This window comes from Crinia signifera, chromosome 5, assembly GCF_055691185.1.
Source record: "Crinia signifera chromosome 5, ASM5569118v1, whole genome shotgun sequence".
In the NCBI taxonomy this organism is placed as follows: domain Eukaryota; kingdom Metazoa; phylum Chordata; class Amphibia; order Anura; family Myobatrachidae; genus Crinia; species Crinia signifera.
Genome location: NC_139221.1, coordinates 288,079,287 through 288,099,109, shown reverse-complemented (window position 1 = coordinate 288,099,109; position 19,823 = coordinate 288,079,287). Strand labels below are relative to the sequence as shown.

The following is a 19,823-nucleotide window of genomic DNA, read 5'->3' as shown; positions in this document are numbered from 1 at the left end:
TTTGCGGTCAGATTGACAGCATAACGACAGACGGGATTCAATGTCCCACCTGTCGATGTGTGCAAAGGGGGCGTGGCCGCGAAAACGGACGTGGATTGTCAATCTGCAGCCCGGATAACGACAATCCACGGCCGTTATCTGCAGAACGGGCCTGACAGCTTCTGAAGTTGGGTCCATTCTGCCGTGATCCCACATCAATGCTGTCGTTAATGACAGCATTGAATAGGGAGCCGCCGCTATTTCCCACTTTGGAAATAGTGGTGGCACATTGTATTCCCCCTTAATGTTTTATCACAGATTACCTTGTCTATTGCTTCAATATATTTTAGGTATAAGATTATTTTTATTTAGTAAGGGCATTATGGGGGGGATATTTAATCCTGGAGGATATTCCCGATAGTCGGAAATACTGGCCAGGCCATATACAGTCCTGGCAGTTTTCGGCCAGACTTGCATCTGCATAGTCGGCTTTTGAAAAGCCAAATCTGCATTGGCAGAAATGGCTGCTACATTGTCGAATTGCCAGCCATTTTGCCTAAAAAGATGTGGATTTGTCGATTTCATGTCTTTTTCAAATTTTGGAATGTTTTCAAGAGTCGTAAGAAATACAAAAACATTGAATAGGTCGAATGTGAATTCGATCTATTAGAGGTGAAAAACTGCCAATATTTCTGACTTTGGGAAAGATCGGTGGGGGATTGAAATGTGTGAAATATATGATGATATTCTTTTGAGGAGATTTTGACATAAAATAGAGCTTTTGGTAAACAATTTTTTGGATATCTCTTATAGGGCCTACACACATAGCGAGTGTGCTCAGCGATCTGAGCTAGGCTAGTTATTTCACCTGTTGCTCTGTGTGGAGACCTGGAAAACATCCACTGTTGGGGGGTCCTGAGGACCGAGGTTGAGACCCACTGTCTTAGGTGATCTGCCCAGTCTGGCTTGCATCCACTTAACCCTTTGAATGCCAAAGTTGCCGAGAGAGATGCTCAAAATAGCCACTAAAAATGTCAGCGCTTCTTACAGCGACCGTTCTTTTTGTTGGTGCAATATTTAACCAAACTTCAATTAATGGACTATATTTGTGTGTATACTAAAAGAACAGTCGCTTTGAGGGACGCTGACATTTTTTTTGCGGATATTTTGAAGATCTCGTACAGCAGCATTGGCACTCAAAGGGTTAAAACGTTGATTTTGGTCTTTGTCCTGAAAATAGAAAAAAAAACAAATGCTGGTACATGAGACTGGGGTTTAGTTCTGTACTAGTGAAAGGTTTTTATGCAAAAAAAAATAGTAGTTTCAATCAAACAAAATATGCCTTTGTGTGTGATACTCTTATATACTGCCGCAATAACCCTGGTTATTGCCAGATCAGCCCAGGTCACGGTTCGCTAGAAAAGGAAAAATAACGCAGACCCAGGTAGTGAGCAGGGTTGGACCTAGGAAATGAGTCGGTATTTAACAGGTGACCCGGGGACTATTAAAGGCTTTTGGAGAGCTGGGTCACCAGTGAGTCGTAATCGGGGTATGACATGGGATGGAACCATGTTCCAAAACCCGGGTCAGACCTGGGCATTTAGTGGAAAAGGGGAATAATGCTGGCCATAGATATTAGGATGAAACTCGCCGTCAGACAGACCACCGATACAAAGATCAATTATCTGTCTCTAATGGTGAGTATATCATAATTCACTTTAGATAAGCATGATAAGTGATTTATCACCAAGTGATAATTAGTTCTTGTTCCTGGCCACACTCTGTCCTTATATACAGTACCATGTTGTTTATCATGGAGGTGGACCAACTTACAGAGGTGTCCTCATACACCCATCCTTTTTGTGCATATAGTGCAAGACGCCTGACACTCCCACTGGGAGGGATTGGTGTTCTTGATTATGTATCCTAAATTCTGCATTGTAATCAGCCAATAGTGTAATAATCCACTAACAGTCTACAAAGGACTGTATTAAGATTAGTATTTTTTGTAGCAAAGGTATACAGTTGCAGATTAATTTACTAAAGATTTTCATAATGAAAAGAGATATTGTTCATAGCAACCAATCAGATTCTATCATTTTTAGGATGCAACAGAGAAATTATAGAATCTTGTTGATATGAGCAACATCACCTCTTTACATTTTTAGAAGCTTTAGTAAATGTACCCCTATAAATGTATTTTGGAGTGCAACATACAGTACTGCCCAGTGTTAGAAGCTTTGTCTCAGTCGCAGGTCGGGATACAGCCACTAGGTCAACAAGCATTGGGTCGACACACCTGAAGGTTGACCTGGGGTTAGGTCGACACACCTGAAGGTTGACATGGGGTTAGGTAGACAGGGTCATTAGGCTGACTAATTGGCTAGGTTGACAAAAGGTCAACATGGTAATAAAATAGTGTGCCGAGCGTAGCGGTGCACTTTTTTTTAGTGTCCATGTTGACTGTGTCGACATTGGGGATAAAAAAGTGAAAAACCCCATGTCAACCTTTTGACCGTCGACCTGATCCTGTTGACCTAACCCCATTTCGACCTTTATGCATGTTGACCTTCAGTGGTTGACACAATGCATGTCGACCTTCCCCATCAACCCTATGACCCATAACCCGCAGGTCATGGGTGCTCCAACAGGATGACACAAAACACACAGCTAAAAGCACCCAAGCATGGATAGAAATTGGCCAACTATGGGCCCTAATCTGAATCCTATCCAGCATCTATGGGAAGAGCTGAAACATGCAGTCTAGGGAAGGCACCGCTCAACCCTGAGACAGCTGGAGCAATTTGTTAAGGAAGATTAGGCCAAACTAGCTAGAAACAGGTGCAGAATTCACTTGATTGCAGAGATTGCCTGTAAATTCTCACAACAAAACACCTTATAGAAAAGCTGGGTACACATTAGATGATGTGTACCCAGTGCAATATCGGCAGTGATAGGGAATGAGCAGTGTGTTGGCATTGACAAGTTCATACACAGCCCTTGTGGGGAAAATATTAGAAGGAATAATAAGAGATCGTATCCAAAATTTCTTAGAACAGGTGAAGGTGTTGTAAGGCTCAGCATGGGTTCGTCAAACATAGATCATGTCATACTAATTTAATTAGCTTCTATGAGGAAGTCAGTAGAGGGCTGGACTTCGGAAAATCTGTTGATGTAATACTGCTTGATTTCGCTGAAGCTTTCGACATGGTGCTTCATAAAAGGTTATTAAAAAAACTAGGTAATTTAAGGTTAGGAGATGAAATTTGTAATTGGATATTATAATATTGGGACCCACCTTGTTTAATATATTCATTAATGATATAGGAAGTGACATAGTGAGTAAAATTGCAATATTTGCAGACAAAATTAAACTGAGTAAGGAAATGAACTCAAGAGAGGATGTGGATACACTACAAAGTGAATTAATTAAACTTGAAAGATGGGCAAAAAGGTGGAAAATGCAGTTTAATGTTGATAAATGTAAAGAAATTAATTATGGGAACAAAAATGAACAAGCTACTTATAGGCTAAATGGAGTTATTATAGGGAATTCTGCTGTAGAGAAGGACTTTGAGGTCATATGTAGTTGAAAAATTGGGTAATGTGCACCCTGATCAAGTACAGCAGCAAAGGCAAACAGGACACTAGCATGCATTAAAAGGGAAATGGATTCAAGGGATGCCAATGTAATAGTGCCTCTTTACAAGGCTTTTGGTGAGACCACACTTGGAATACTGTGTTCAGTCATGACACCGCACCTTAAAAAGGACATAAATGAATTGGAACAGGTACAGAGAAGGGCGACTAAGCTACTATAAGGTCTTGATTCACTAGAATAAAGCAAGAGCAACTAAAATGGTGCATGGCCTACATCACAAAACGTACCAGGAAAGACTAAAAGATCTTAATATGTATACTTTAGTGCAGAGAAGGGAAAGGGGGGACATGATAGAAACTTTCAAATATATCAAGGGCTTTAACAAGGTACAGGTGGGAGACATTCTTCACAGGAAGAGGAGCAACAGAACACGAGGACATGCACTGAAACTAGAGGGAGGAAGATTCAGGGGAAATGTGAGGAAGATTTTTTTCACAGAAAGAGTAGTAGATAAGTGGAATAGCCTCCCAACAGAGGTGGTAGACGCAAATACAGTAGTACAATTTAAACACGCTTGGGATAAGCATTTTGATATCCTTACAAAAAAATAAGGATCAAATATGGTTGGAGGTAACATGTTTAAAAAAAGGGGCAGAATAGATGGGCCAAGTGGTTCTGATCTGCCGTCAAATTCTATGTTTCTAATACAAAGATAGGTTGACCAGGCTGAATATGTTTTCACTGGAGAAATGGAGATTGAGAGGAGATATGATTTGCATGTTTAAATACAGGATTGGGAATCATATGGAACTCGAAGAAAATAAATTCCGTACTGAATTAAGAAGAGGATTCTTCACTATTATAGCAATAACATTCTGGAACTCCTTTTCGGAGGGGTGGTTACAGCAACCACTGTTAATGAATTTAAATCAAAACTGGAAGAGGATGAGTTAGATGAGTTGGATATTATAGCAGGATTATCTTTATCACAGAATAATTTTCTGATAAGCAGCTTTCGGGCAAACCGGTTCAAATCTTTCTCTATGTCCAATCTATTGAAAGGGAGTCTTAAAATAATTAAAAATAAAATAATTAACCTGTCAGACCACAGTATCAATGACCAGCAAATACAGGTGTTACAAAAAAGGCCTTTCCTTCTCCCCTACAACCTCTTTCAATAGATTCGACATAGAGAAAGATGTGAACCTGTTCGCCCGAAAGCTGCTTATCAGAAAATTCTTCTGTGATAAAAATAATGCTGCTATAATATCCAACTCATCTAACACATCCTCTTGCCCTGACCCCATTTGGAGTATGGAAGAGGAAGAGGCGATAGCCAACCTCGAGAGCTTACATGAGGAGGCAATTTTGGATGTATCTAGCCCCAACATGGCAATAACCGGAGCCAAACAAACAATGGCTCCCCAAAAAAAATCAAATTTTTATCCCTACTTCCAAGTCTGCCCAGTGATCAAAACCTACATTGACCTGGTTAGTCAGGACCTGGATCTTCTGGACAAAGTAAACACACCTTTCAATTTGAAGATAATCTGAGTCGACGGGAAAGAGAGGCCCTTAAGGAAATAAGAAACTGGGATGATACCATTGTTAACCGTCGGACAAGGGCGGAAACGTGGTACTCTGGTCCAGAACATTGTATGTGAAGGAATTGTAAAGACAACTGAGCGATTCCACTTGTTATAAAAATCTCACATTCAATCCAACTCAAGATTACATGGCCATCTATTCCAGAATGATTGAGGAAGCTACACACATAGGGACAATTACGAAGTCCCAATCAGATTTCCTATAGGTCAAGAACGTCTCAATACCCACCCTATACCTCTTGCCCAAAGTCCACAAAAATGACAAAACACCACCTGGAAGATCCATAGTGTCTGGCATAGGTGGCCTTACAGAAAAGGCCAGCCAATTTGTTGACACGTATCTGAGAGAGTACGTTGTCACATTACCATCATATGTAAGAGACACTATGGAGGTACTTACTAAACTCCAGGATGTCATTCTTAACAAAAACTCTTGGATTATAACCTGCGATGTGGAAAGCTTATACACAAGCATCCACCACCAGTACGGTGTAGAAGCAGTGAAATACTTCTTGCAAATGGGCAAAGAAAGCGACTTCAAAAATTTTCCACATTCAGTTATTAAAATTTGTACTGACCAAGAATTACTTTGTCTGTAACGAGGGCTTCTACCTCCAGGTACGGGGGACCGCGATGGGGAGCACTTGTGCCCCCATGTATGCGAACCTGTACCTGGGGTTGTGGGAACGAGAAGTCGTCTTTAATGAGGCCAACGAGAAATATACAGACCATATATTATTATGGTTGAGGTATATTGACGATCTCATCCTGTGGGAAGGGGAAAAAGACCTTTTCACTGAGATGATAGACATGCTTAACAAAACATCTAACCTATGAGATAAGTCAGAAGGAAGTGAATTACTTGGACCTCCACATCACTATTGAAGATGATGGCTCCCTCCATACCGATCTGTACCGTAAACCAACATCTACCAACTCTCTGTTACATAACTCCAGCTCACACTTTCCCCCCCCCCCAGTGATTAAAGGCCTACCGAAAGGTGAATTTCCGAGAATGAAATGCAATTGCTCTGATGAAACCACATTTAAACTTAGAGCAAGAGAGCTGAGTAACCGCTTATCAGACAGAGACTATAGTAAAAGGAGCATCAGAAAAGCGTATAATGAAGCCCAAACCTATGAAAGAGAACAGCTTCTGGTGCCACGGAAGAAAGATTCCACCACATCCAATGACCCAATAAGATTCATCGGAACTTATTGCAAGGAGTGGCACCAAATTCAGGGCACTCTAAATAAACATCTTAATGTATTAAAAACTGACCAAGATCTGGCCAACATGTTGGATGATCGGGTCCAAATGAGCTGGCGAAGGAGCCGAAATCTTCGAGATACTTTGGTCCACAGCCATTTAGACAAACCAAAAAAATCCTCATGACAGAGATTGGGATCTTTCAAATGCGGAACATGTAAAGCCTGCACATACATGATTCAGACACAACAATATGTTGATAAATACAACCATACCTGGAAAATCGATGATTAAATCACCTGCGACACGGCGGGAGTGGTGTACAATTTGGAATGCCCCTGTAATAAGACTTTTATATAGGGAAAACCATTAGGCCACTCAAGAAAAGAATACTGGAGCACATGTCCAGCATTAAAAATGTAGAGAGAGACAGGACAGCTATGAAGGCACTAACCCCTGTTGCCCCCCACTTCTATAAATACCATCAGAGCAAAACCACAGGGTTAAAAGCATATGGTATGCTGAAAGTCAACATGGGGATCAGGAGAGGAGACATGGATGCAGAATTACTGAGACAGGAGACAAGACTTATCTTTATGATGGACACCATGTCACCTATAGGCCTCAACGAGGAAAACAACTACTCTGCATCCCTATAGAAATTCCTGAGAAGTCTACAATGTACAGAAAAGCCTTTCACTGTATCCATCAAATAGTCTCCGGGAAGTTTTGGCCAGTTGGACACTAGCACCTGTTAACCCTTGTCCACTGAGAATGGGACCTAAGCAATTGACATCTGTTCCATCAGACACACCCCCAGAGGGAGACATGTCACAAGACTTGTCCCATCAGTCATACCTCTTGAGGGATACATATCACAATATCCTCACCTTCCCCATGTAATTAGGTGATGTAAAACCACGCACCCTATCACTTACTCACCATTTATACTTAGCTCTCACAAATTTACTTACAGCTATCACTTTCATTTGACAGTGGGGAACACACTGTGTATGTTCACTCGGTTTGAGTTTTTCACTCTTGATAATTTTTTGTTGTGGCACATTGTTTACAAGCAGTACTTCCCCCCTGCGCACACACTATCCAATTTGATATCGGCAGATCGATAACTATTGTTGCACTGTGAAGACATTAAACCATCACTCCACTTGTACTGTCAGGAGACACTCACCCTATGTGTACACACTATCCAACTTGACATCGATAGACCGATAATCATCGGTTCAATGTGAAGATTTTTCACTTATTATTATGACAACACACCTACCCTACTGGACCACTACCCAAGTAAGATTACCTAATCCACTTAGCCCCAAACATCACTACATCTGCAACTGAATATTATTCAATATTATCTAACATGCGTTTCCCCTCAAATATATTAAAGAATGATTGCCTAGTTGACCCTACATTATGATATTCATTTAATATTTGAAGCTTGCCTTTAATATCCCAACAATCCCGCAGTGGGCAATTACGGATGGCCAGATTGGCATCACTCCGTCCGTGTCATGAAATCAGTTAGGGTGTTATTGCATGACACAGTAACAGCAGTGATCATCACAGAGCATTGACAATGAGAATAACCCCAGCTTGCATGTCCGTATTACCATAACATAATGTTACCATAACAGTAATAGCAGTGATCATCACAGAGCATTTATATAGTGAAAACAATCCCAGCCTTTATACCCATAGTACCGTAACACAACATTGGCGAATATGGTAACACAGTCAAATCCCCATGGTAACATGACGCCATAAGCCATACGCGATAGGCTCTAATTGGACGCACGTAAGAAGAATATCTGCATATCCGCATCTGAATATACGCGACCCCGGTTGACAGGGCAACAATGACGCCGCAATGAAATTGATCTCAGAGGACTCCGTCCGGGGGCTCGCTTACCTATGAGACACATGATAGGACGACAAACCCCGGTTACTCTTCGGGAGGTGCGTCCGCCTAAAACCACATGGATTGGAGCACACTATACCACTACCGGTATAAAAACCCTAGCAGACACTTAGTCAGGTTGGCCCTGAGGAAGCTAAATCTGCGAAGCGCGTGCCGGCTAGCAGTGCGCGGGCAGATGTTTGCAGTTTGTGTTATTTTTCATATCTATGCATTTTGATTATGTGTGTGTAAACAGTGACATGATGCGATAGCCCTAGTAAGGGTGCTCACTGTGTAGTGCATTAATTCACTTGGAGGCGACTCCAGGTGGCATACTGACTCCTTGAATACGCAACCCGTGCAATTGGGAGACCACACCATCTATTGATAGAGTGTCTCCACGCTGGGTACTGTGCCCCTACACACAGGGCAACCTGCATCAGCAATTTACGCCAATATAGAGGGGGTTCCAACCTCAGAGGGATCCTCCTAAGGAGTTATTAGTGAAATTCACTCATACACTGTTAAAATTATCACAGTGCATGTTGATCCCTACTGTTATCACCTTGATTCTACAGGTGTGTTAACCCCACACATGCACATGGGAGCCTGCGTCACTGAGAGCTAAATATTATGAGGTTCATCAAAACCCGCTCTCATATATATAACCTGGTCTGTCAGATCAAACCCTTTTTCTGTACAGTCCGGCACCTTGAAAAAAAAAAAGGAACCATCGCTTCTCCTTTGCCATTGATGTAGGGAAACCATCTGGTACTCCCACATCGATGGCAAAATTATTCGACATCGGCCATAAACCATCGATGATTTTAAATCATCAATGGTCGATGGCCTTCCCTACTGCCAACGTTTATTTATTAAGGAAATGTATTTTATTATGTTTATTTAGGAAATTAGTGTCTATGCCATATAACATTATTTTTGTGATGAAGTGCAGTTTTTTAAGTCACTTTCTGTGACAGTTGTGACAGATCTTAAATCTCCCATGCTGAATCTCCCGTTATGAATCTCTGACACAAATCTCTCTGTATGTGGCTAATTATCCGAGAGAGTGAAATCTCTCGTGCTGAATCTCCCGTTAGGAATCTCTGTCACAAACCTCTGCATATGTAGGGCCCTTAAGTCCTCATGGTCTGGGGTCTCTTCACTTCTTCTCCCCATCCATAGGCGTGCACAGCCAATTTTCTTAGGGGGTGCACCATTGGAGGGGCATGTCCATCACCGCCTACTGGGCGTGTCTATCAATGCCCATTGGGCATTAATGATAACTAAATAGAAGGTGACTTATTTAATGTATATGCATATTAGAATTAATCATTACCCACATAGTAAAAACAGGGACAGTGCACGCCAAAGGCGCGCTGCAAAAATGTACGCATGCACATCACACATGCCACACACAGTAATGCCCGTTCCACATAATGCCACACACCATAATGCCCATTCCACATCATGCCAGGGCTTGACAATTTTTTGTAAAATAGGGAAAGCAGAGACAATGTGCACTGAAAATTCACACCACAATGCCTATTACAAGTCACACAACCATTACATAGTAAACCATATGTCATAATGCCTGTTTCACGTTATGCCACACACCGTAATGCCAATTACATGTTCTACCAAACACCGTAATGCCCATTACACATTATGCCACACACTATAATGCCCATTACATATTATGACACATAAGTGCTGCTTACCTACCTGCTCGTTGCTACGGGTTTCATGCTAGATGCCAGGGGTTTCATTCTCGATGCCAGAAGTTGCATGCACTTTCTGAGTCTGTGGTAGTTGTGCGCGGTGATCTGTGCGGGTGGCATTGGCTTCTCCGTGATCGATGGCGGACAGGCCCCAGCTGGGCGAATTGACATCAGACCCAGTCGAACACAAATAATAAATGACAGTCTCCTTTTTTCTGTCTCATTGTCCCTTTTTAAAACTTCCCTAAACTGCTGCTGCTGGCTGCCTTGCTCCCTGCAGCATGGGGCTGGGCGAGTCGGCTGGGGCCTTGACGTCACCCAGGTGCGGTGCGGGCAGCAGGAGAAGAACTGATGGAGTGTGTCTATAGGTGTGTGCACACCTCCCTGCACCACCACTGACCATTCATACTCTGCGGAGTGCCTGCGGCATCACATCATGCAGCGCCGCTGGAGCAGGAGGGGTGGGTCAAATCACAACACACTGTCCCTGCTCCTCCTCCCGACGTGCCCCGCGGTGGTATGTGTGAGTCACCGACAGTACAGGGGTGTCAACGTCAATTGCAAATTGGCTGGCTGGCTGGCCGGACAGCGGGCTGCGGGCGGGCGGAAGCAAGCTGCTCTCATCGGGTTTGCTCTCTGACCTCGTGGACTGCTAGGAGGTGCTGTAATCGTGTGTGTGTCTGGGGGTGTGCCAGTCATTAGGAGGTGCCTGTGCACCCCTGGCACCCCCTGTGTGCACACCTATGTCCCCATCATCAATGTTCAAATGATCAGTGTACTGGTTCATTGTGTTTATAGTTAGTTGTCTTTGTATTTACACTACCACCCACTAATTTTAATACACCCCATATTTGTAATTTTTTTCAAGGAGGGACGCAAGTAAAAAGCTATTTTGTGATAAATTCATATTTATTGAAGTGAAGTAATCACATTTTAATTTAATGTTTTCAAACAATTGGAAAGATGATTTACTTAAATTCTGCTTTCATTAAAGAACCCATCCTTAGCAATGCACACAGCAGCGCACACTCTGGGCATTCTAGCTATAAATTTTTTGTCCACGTTTCAGCTCCGCTTCCCCTTGACTACAGAACCTTTTCCAGATCTTTACTCATAATTCGCACTTCTCAAATGCATCTGTCAAGGTGATCCTAGAAGAGTTCATTTGGGTTACAATCTGGACTCTGGGGTGGTAGAACCTTGTTTGTCATCACATTCTTTGGACTTATTTTTGCAAAGACGCGAGGTACGTTTGGGGTCATTATCTTGCTGTAGTATGAACCCCTGGCTTATAAGGTGCAAGCCAGAGAGAATGGCCTGATGTTGTAAGATGCTGTGATAGTGTATCAAGCCCATGATTCCTTCTATTTTCACCAAATCACCAATGGATCCATTACCAAAACAGGCCCAGACCATGATAAAACCTCCTCCATGCTTCACTGTAGGCTTTATGCATGCTGGGCGCATGCGCTTGCCTAGTACACAACAGAAAAACGTATGCCTCTTTAACCCAAACAGCACAAACTTTAATTCATGAAAAGAGCCTTTTTCCACTGCTCAGACTACCAGTCCTTGTGTGCTTTAGCCAAGAGTAATCTCTTCTTTTTGTTAATGGGTCTCAGCAGTGCTTTACAGGCTGCTTTATACCCCTTTGAGAACGACAGTGATGCTACCTAGATAGCAAAGATGGGCGCTGGCAGGGGGTGGTTCGACAAGCAGCTTCTTAAGGGAGGGAGTATATCCCTGAAGGATAGAAAAGCAAAAAGGGGGAAGTAGCGCTAATATACCAATGAGTAATTTAAATAATAAACATTTACTGCACACATAAAATAAAATCAGGAATGTTAAACAGCTTAAAATAAAATCAGGAATATAGGCCAGCTTTTAAAAAAAAAAAAATCTGTCCTATATGACAGTGAAACCCGTAAGGAGTTGGAGGCCCATCATCCTGTCACTGCCATGTTGCACTACTGCACTTTATTTATCCGCTGTGGGGATCTTCACAGTCAACTTGTTACCATCAAGTGGGACTCTGTTATACACCACCAGGATACAGCTGCAAATGCCATCTTAAAGTTGGATTAATTCCCCAGGTGAACTCAATTGGTAACTATACTACCTTTAATACAGAGAGCTCACCGGAGACTGTGTTTACAATCTTTATACGAAACTCCACCACTATAATGGGCGACGCCAATGGGAACGGATGATTCTCAGTTTCCATTATTTACAGATGCCAGTTGCCTCAATTTGTTGTTTTTAACATTCTTGATTTTATATTATGTGCACAATAAATGTTATATATTTAAATTACTCTTTGGTATATACCCCTTCAACCCTGCGGCTTTGAGGCGGCGCTTGTCAGTAGTGATGGACACACTCTTCTCTCTGTTGTCATGAAGGCAGTGTGGATCTGTGGAGCTGTTTGGTCACACAAGGCTGTCCAGGTCGTGGATCACGCACACTGTTGGTTTTGGCATGTCTATTCTGGGTCCACTGCACCCCACCAAGGAAAATATTCTCATGCTGGGCAATTTTTCATAAACTAAAGCCTGCCTTTCTCAAAGCGATGATGGCAGATTGTTTTTCAGTGCACACAACCACACGACTGAGCGCTTTTGAACAGTTGTGGGGAAGATATCCTGTTCTGTTCCTCTTTATCTAGCAAGTTATGGTTATCGAGTATTATAACTATATGCCAATATGATATGAATGAGTGGAGACATCCCATACCTCCCAACATGACCCATTCCAGGAGGTACAAAATGCTCTGCTCCTGGACTTCCTTGTCAGTTGCAGAGGTGAGACTGCACCACTGTCGCAAATTCAAATAGGGGAGCTACACCTGCCAGTTAGTCCAGACTGTTCTGTTTAGGGCGGCAGTTGGTGGGGCTCCACTATCTGAATTTTGGACTGTGCTGCAGCCTTGTAACTGCCACTGGCATGGATGTCCAGAAAGAGAGCATCTTGTCCCCCTGGAATGGGTCATGTTGGGAGGTATGGACATCCCTTACAGTAGTAGCTTGACCCATTAATTACGTTCGTCTTTCCTTGAAAAAAATTACAAATATGGTGGTGTATTGAAATAATGGGCCGGTAGTGTATGTAAATTGAATTATTTGTATTTTTACAATGCTGCAAACACCTTGTGGGCTTCAAAAAAAAATGTAATAATAATACAGTCCTTTATAATGTGCTTAGTAAATACTGCTTTAAATTAACAAACATTTAGCGCACATTTCTAGTCACTACCTCATGTTCTGTGATTGTCTTGTGACAGTCGTCGCAGTGACAATTTATTTGCAGTTTTGACATCCATGGAGCATTTGAGATTGGTAACAGGGTGGTGACTCAACCACTGGCATGTCACAATCACTATAAGATCATAGCACAGCCTGTGACTGCAATCCCATACGCAGTAAAAAAAAAAAATCTTCCAATGACCATACTGCGCGACCATTGGTTTACTCAGAAGGTCAATGACTGACCGATGTGCATACCTTGGTTACATCTTGGTACACAAGCGCCAGGTCTCAGACACCTACAGGGTGTACTCATTTACATATATTTGCACAATCACTGCATACAGGATTTATTTATTTTATTTGTTTACATATTGGACTTTTTTATAACATACATGAGTAGAACATTTAAATTGTACATATTTATACAGAACAGTACATGTGATATTGGGACAGATCATAATCATAACTTTAGTCCAATAAAGTTGACGTTTCAAAAGTTGTAACAAATTAATTTATCAATTTTACACGGCTGCATATTAACAATTAACATGGCTTTTTAAATGAAGTTTTCTCTTTTTTTCTGTGTTCCAGGTCCACTTTAAGATTTGGGATACTTCAAAGTATGTCACAAATTCTTTAATTTATGGACATTTTTATATATCATAGCATTGTTTCCTCTATTATTTGGTGCACACGCTCTTTAAGAGAAGTGTTTTTCTGGACCTCTGACAAAAGCACTGAGATAGATGTGTTGGGGTCCAGCAGTGTGACCAGCGGAATATTTACATTCTTTTCAGAAAAGACACGATTTTGCAATGTCATGGCCAACATTGAGTCAATCCCCAGAAAATTCAGAAGACTATTCTTTGTGATGTCACCTACGCTGACATTGGTGAGCTCGCTAACTAGCAACATAATGTAATCCTCTGAAATGTCATTAGCTTTTGAAGATTCCACCATTTTTGGGGTGTCCTCCCAACTTTTCATTTTATCCATCACCACATTGGAAAGTCGTTTGTTCAGTGCTGGGATATTTGAAATTAGGTTTGCTTGCATTGTTTTGAAATCAAACTTGACTATTGCCTGCTGATTATTATTTAATAAAAGACATATTTTCAAATACTCATGAATTTCCTCAGTATTCAAAAGCAGAATTCCTTTTGCCTGCAAAAGTTTATGAATTTGGTGCTGATTGAGCAACACTCCAAGATTGAGACCGCCCCAATTTATAGATTGTCCAGATAGACCAATATTTCTTCTGTATTGACAGAACATATCGAGAAACGAATTAGCAGCAGCATAATTTGCTTGACCTGGATTTCCTACAAATGAAGCAACAGAGGAATAACAGACAAAATAATCAAGCTTTTGGTCTATTGTAGCACGATGAAGATTCACCACCCCATCCACTTTTGGGCTAAGGACTTTCTCAAACAGTGAGATGTTTAGATTCTTCAGAACTCCATCGTGTAAAACAACAGCACTGTGGAAGATACCTCTGATTGGAAAATTTGGAAACATTTTTTGTACTGAATTTATGGCATTTCTTACTTCAGAATAGTAGATTATGTTACATGGTAACGTGATTATGCTCATATTTTTCCTTTCGTTCTGAATCTCGGATAGTTGCTTTTTCATTTCTGGGGTTGGGTTTCTTCTGGACAGAATCACAATGTGGCCACCTCCATTCTGTACAATAAACTTCACTGTTTCAAAGCCCAAGCCGGTTAGTCCCCCTGTGACAATGTAAATAGCATTGTGTCTGAAGAGCACTGGATCAGATGAAGACTGTGCCATTCTCGAGATAGTGTTGTTGTCTAGCTCAATAAGGGGTAAGCATTGGGCTGTGAAGTAGCTGAATATTATGTTGCTAGTACTGCTTGATGGTTGAATCATAATCTTTGGTAGCACAAGTTGGATGCCTACAGATATTGCCTGTAACCATTTATATATGTCTTTTGCAAATTTCTGTAAATATGCCTTTTGAAAAATGGCAGCAAGATAAAGCAGGTGGACATGAATGTCTTGCCTGCAGCTTAGTGCCACCTTCTGAAAACTCTCATGGTTGCTATGACCACGTATTACAATTACGTGTTTAAGGAGTTGCAGTTCGGTAAATGCTTCTGTTGATACAACGTCCGATGAAGGGAGGATAATCAAGGCACTGCACTGTATGAGGTCCACTGTAATTCCTGGAGATATTACAGTTTCCCAACCTACTTGTTTTGCTGTCTTGGATAAGACTGTGCACAAAACTGACTTTACTTCACTGGTTATAATACCTAGCTTGGGCTTATTCTTAGCATGTGGTAGCTGGTGACAAAAAACTTCCCAAGCTAAAATAAATAGAGAAACGCAAGGAGTATTTCTTAACATTGGAACTTTCCTTACCAAATAGCAAACACTCTCAGGAAGTCTAACTTTAGAGGTTGCAATGGTTGGATAACATGAACAGACATGATCACCAACTTGAATTTTCTTGACATTCCCTCCAATGGCAGTTACAGTACCAGCAAAGTCCAGAGCAATTAGTTCATGTTTTTCACTAGACGAAGTACTCCAATACAAAGTGTTTCCATACTGCCAGCTCGACAGACTAACAGGAAAATAGTCTTCAGCGTGGGTACATATGCGATCAACAGTAATCTCTATCCATTTGTTTGTGATCTGACTATGTTTGGGATCAGTTTTTTCAGCAGAAAGTCCAGTTACTGTGTAAGGTTCTGAAGTGTTCAAGGTAAAAAAGTCTGACTTTTCTAAAAGTGCTATTTGCTGCCTACAGTTTTCAGTGTTAGTGGATACAATTTCATTTGTATAAATACAACCTTCATTGATCCAAATCTCTGGATAATCCTTTGGTTTATAATTAAGAAGAACCTGACCTAGGGCTTCTACATCTTGAGGACTTGAAGAGCTTATATCAATCAGTTGGAATGTAATATCAGGCATTTCAATTATACAAGATCTTGTCATGCCAATCAAAGCAAAACCAGGATTAATGTTATCCAGGGTATTTTGAGTTGATCTGAATGTGACTGTCCTGATAGAAGCCTTGGGGGTCAGTTGACTCACTGCTAAGATCAACTGCCGGTAGACCTCACAACACTTGGCTAGATTCTGCGAGAGATTGTCTGGAATATCCTTGCATATTGTATGGATCCCCCACATGAACACAACATCTTTACATCCACTTTGGAGTATTGTATGCATCTGAAAATCTGAATCCCAGCTTTGAAAAGAAATGTATCTCAGTCCATCATTTATGTATTTTGATAATTGTTGGCTTACTCCAAAGCTGTCTGCATAAATCAACATATTTGGCTTTTGTTCTTGTACATCCTTGGAATGGGGAGTCTGTGTCCAAGTGATTTCGAAAAAAGTATTCTCCTGCTTGGCCACTGTTTGCGTCACAAATGCCATCTTCACATTTTTTAGTTCCACTAACATCATGCCATTGTTATCTGCAAAACATCCACACAGTTCATAATAATTCTTTGTTGTTTTTATCAATTGCATGTAAAGGATCATCTCTTCTTGGAAAGGTTGAAAAACTGTCAAGCTACCTATGGATGAAGGGAAGATTGCTGTAGTTTCTTTGTCTCTATCTCCCAAACAAACAACCATCTGAAGAAAACAGTCTAAAACGACTGGATGTGTGTGGTACTCATACATTTTTTCTCTGACGTCTTCACTTATTCTTATTCTGGTGATCCCTTCTTTAAGAATTTCTCCATAATGAATGTCACCACAGAGGTGTCTGTAGGCCTTCCCATACTCAAAACCAAATTTAGATAGCTTCTCATAAATGTTTTCCTTTTTGAAAATGATTTGGCATCTTTTGAAAATATGCTGAATAGAGATTTGTTTGCTTGTCTCTGCTTTACACTCATTTATTTTTATTTGCCCAGTTGCATAAACATGTGATGTCATCACATCAAAATGAGTTATCTGGTCTTCTCGGTGTAGCTTGACATTTAGCTCTAGAGAGTCTTGGCGAAGAACACAAGGGCTACAAAATGTAACACTGATTTCCAGAGAACTTAGAGGAACTTTGGGTATTAAACTGGTAGCTGTAGCTGCCAAACCAAGCTCTACATAAAATGTCCCAGGAACTAGGACGAAGCCCAGGTTCTTATGCTCATAGACATATGGTGTTAGTGATTTAGATACTGTACATTTGAACTCTGTGAAGTTCTTGTCTATACCATGGAGCAATGGATGGTTGGCAATTGTTGCTGTTATACTTCTATACCTGATTTTTTCAAAATTGATGTCTTGTTTAACGTGATCAAACTGGTATCTTGGAATTCCAGCTGGAGAAGATTTATATAAATTGTAGATATTGCCCCATTCTGGATTGTACCCTGCAGTAAAAAGCATATTCAACATAGAAAATATGGTCTCATACTCTTTTTTGGGTTGCACAACTGGTAAAATAGTTGAATTTGATCCTAATGTCTCCTGTATATTCCGTTGCAATGCTCTTCGTGGTCCTATTTCAATATATATTGGGCGTTCTTTATCCTTTGCAGACATTTGAACAGCTTGTTCAAAAGCAACTGGTTCACGAATATTTTTAGCCCAGTACTCCCCAGTTGTAAAATCTTCTTTGGATGCTGGCTTTCCAGTCACGGTAGAGATTAATTCAGTTTCCATCGTTTGTCTTTTTAAATCCTGCAGTATGTGTTTCACCTCAGTTAATATAGGATCCATCAGGTAACTGTGGTAGGCAGCGGGAACATCTAATACATGGAGAAATATATTGTTTTTGCTGAAATGTTTGGTTAATTTCTCGTGAAGGTCCTGTATTGACTCTCCATGTCCAGAGATTGTACATGAGGTAGGACTGTTGTAAGCAGCCACACATACTTTTCCATTGTAAGAGTCAATAAATTTAGATATTTCAGTTATGGGTACATTTCCGGCAACCAGCATTTTCCCTCCTGTGACCTTACATTGTAGTACGCTCCTGTAGTAAATTACTTTGACAGCATCTTCTAGTGAAAGAAGTCCAGAGCAATGGGCAGCCGCAACTTCTCCAACTGAATGACCCACAATGCAGTCTGGTTTGATCCCCCAATATTTCAGGAGAGCCACTAAAGATACCTGGAGTGTGAAGAGCAGTAGCTGTGCCATGTCTGGTCTAGAGAAGTCATCATACTCCTTCTCTAACAACTCTACCACAGAAATGGATGTGTGGACTTGAAACATCTCATCTATTTCTAAACATTTATTTTTGAACACTGGTTCATGTTCCAGTAACATCTTGCACATCCCTTTATAAAGGACTCCATTTCCACAGAATACAAACACAATCTGAGGACTCCCTTGGGGCGGAGGTTTTTCCGTATTCACAGACTGCAGTTGTTGTTGTAAATGGGTCAATGAAGAGGTCAGAAATGCTGCCCTGTGTTTGTAGCTTAGATGACTTCTTCGGCAAGCTGCTGTGTAGACCAGGTTTTCCAGAGATATAGATGTTGGCTTATTTAACTCATTTTTTGTATCTTCAATGGAGAGTTGAAGTGACTTTCTAGAGGCTGCAGATAAAATGAATATTTCAACGGGTCTCTCTGAATGATATTGGGGATATTTTTGTGTACATTGCTTGACCACGACATGAGTATTAGTTCCACCAAACCCAAAACAATTAATTCCTGCCATTCTTCCAATCTTTTCATCCTCCTGCCATTTTTCTGGACTTGTAGGAACAATTAAATTGGATTCTTCAATGTTTCTGATACCAAGTTCTTTAGTGTAATGTAGCGATGGAGGAATCACTTCATGGTGCATCATGAGTAGAACTTTAATTAGGCCAGCCATCCCAGCAGCTGATTCGGTATGGCCAATATTCCCTTTAACTGATCCAATCTTTAGAGGCTTCATTCTGCTTGGACGCTTTTTAGCAATGATGTTTCCTAAGCTGGTGACTTCTATTGGGTCCCCAACAGGTGTTCCTGTGCCATGAGCCTCAACATACTGCACAGAACATGGGTCTATAGTACTATATATGCATTTCAACAATTCTTCTTGTTGGTGCTGAGAAGGTTTGGTGATTGGTGTAGCGAATCTTCCATCTTGGTTCACGGCAGTTGCATGTATTGCACCCCAGATGTTGCAAAAGTCTTCTTTGGCCTATGAAATGAAAATAGATTTATTAATTATGCTCAAATTGGGTCTGATTCGGGTCACAACTTTGGTGGTGTCACAACAATGAGGTCACAGAATAATTGACAGGAAGAGTCCATGTGGTAGGAGGTGATGGGGAGTGCCTCCAAAAACACATTCATGGGTACTCTTTACTTAGCACGGCGCCCATCGCGGGCATTGAATGCACTAAAAAATCGGGTGCGACGCGGCCGACGCGATGCCCGCGATTTCCCATAGGGAACAATGTTAAATGTCTCAATTGACCCGATTTTCCTGTTCAATGCCTCAATGGACCCGATTTTTCCATAGGAAACAATGTTAAATGGGCCACAGAGCCCAAATAGGCCCCCTGAAGTGTGAAATGGCCCCCACAATTGTTAACGCCACCCCACGAT

The 19,823-nt window shown here is 41.2% G+C and overlaps 1 protein-coding gene across 1 annotated transcript in view; it reads right to left on the bottom strand.

Moving 5' to 3' along the window:
* Positions 1-13,813: 13,813 nt before the first annotated feature.
* The window catches only part of LOC146005813 (mycolipanoate synthase-like), an 85,086-nt gene continuing 79,076 nt past the window's right edge, over positions 13,814-19,823 (bottom strand). The window contains exon 7 of the mRNA XM_083145238.1: positions 13,814-19,413. Coding sequence (XP_083001364.1) covers positions 13,942-19,413 — 5,472 coding nt within the window. The 3' untranslated portion in view covers positions 13,814-13,941. The remainder of the gene's footprint in view (positions 19,414-19,823) is intronic.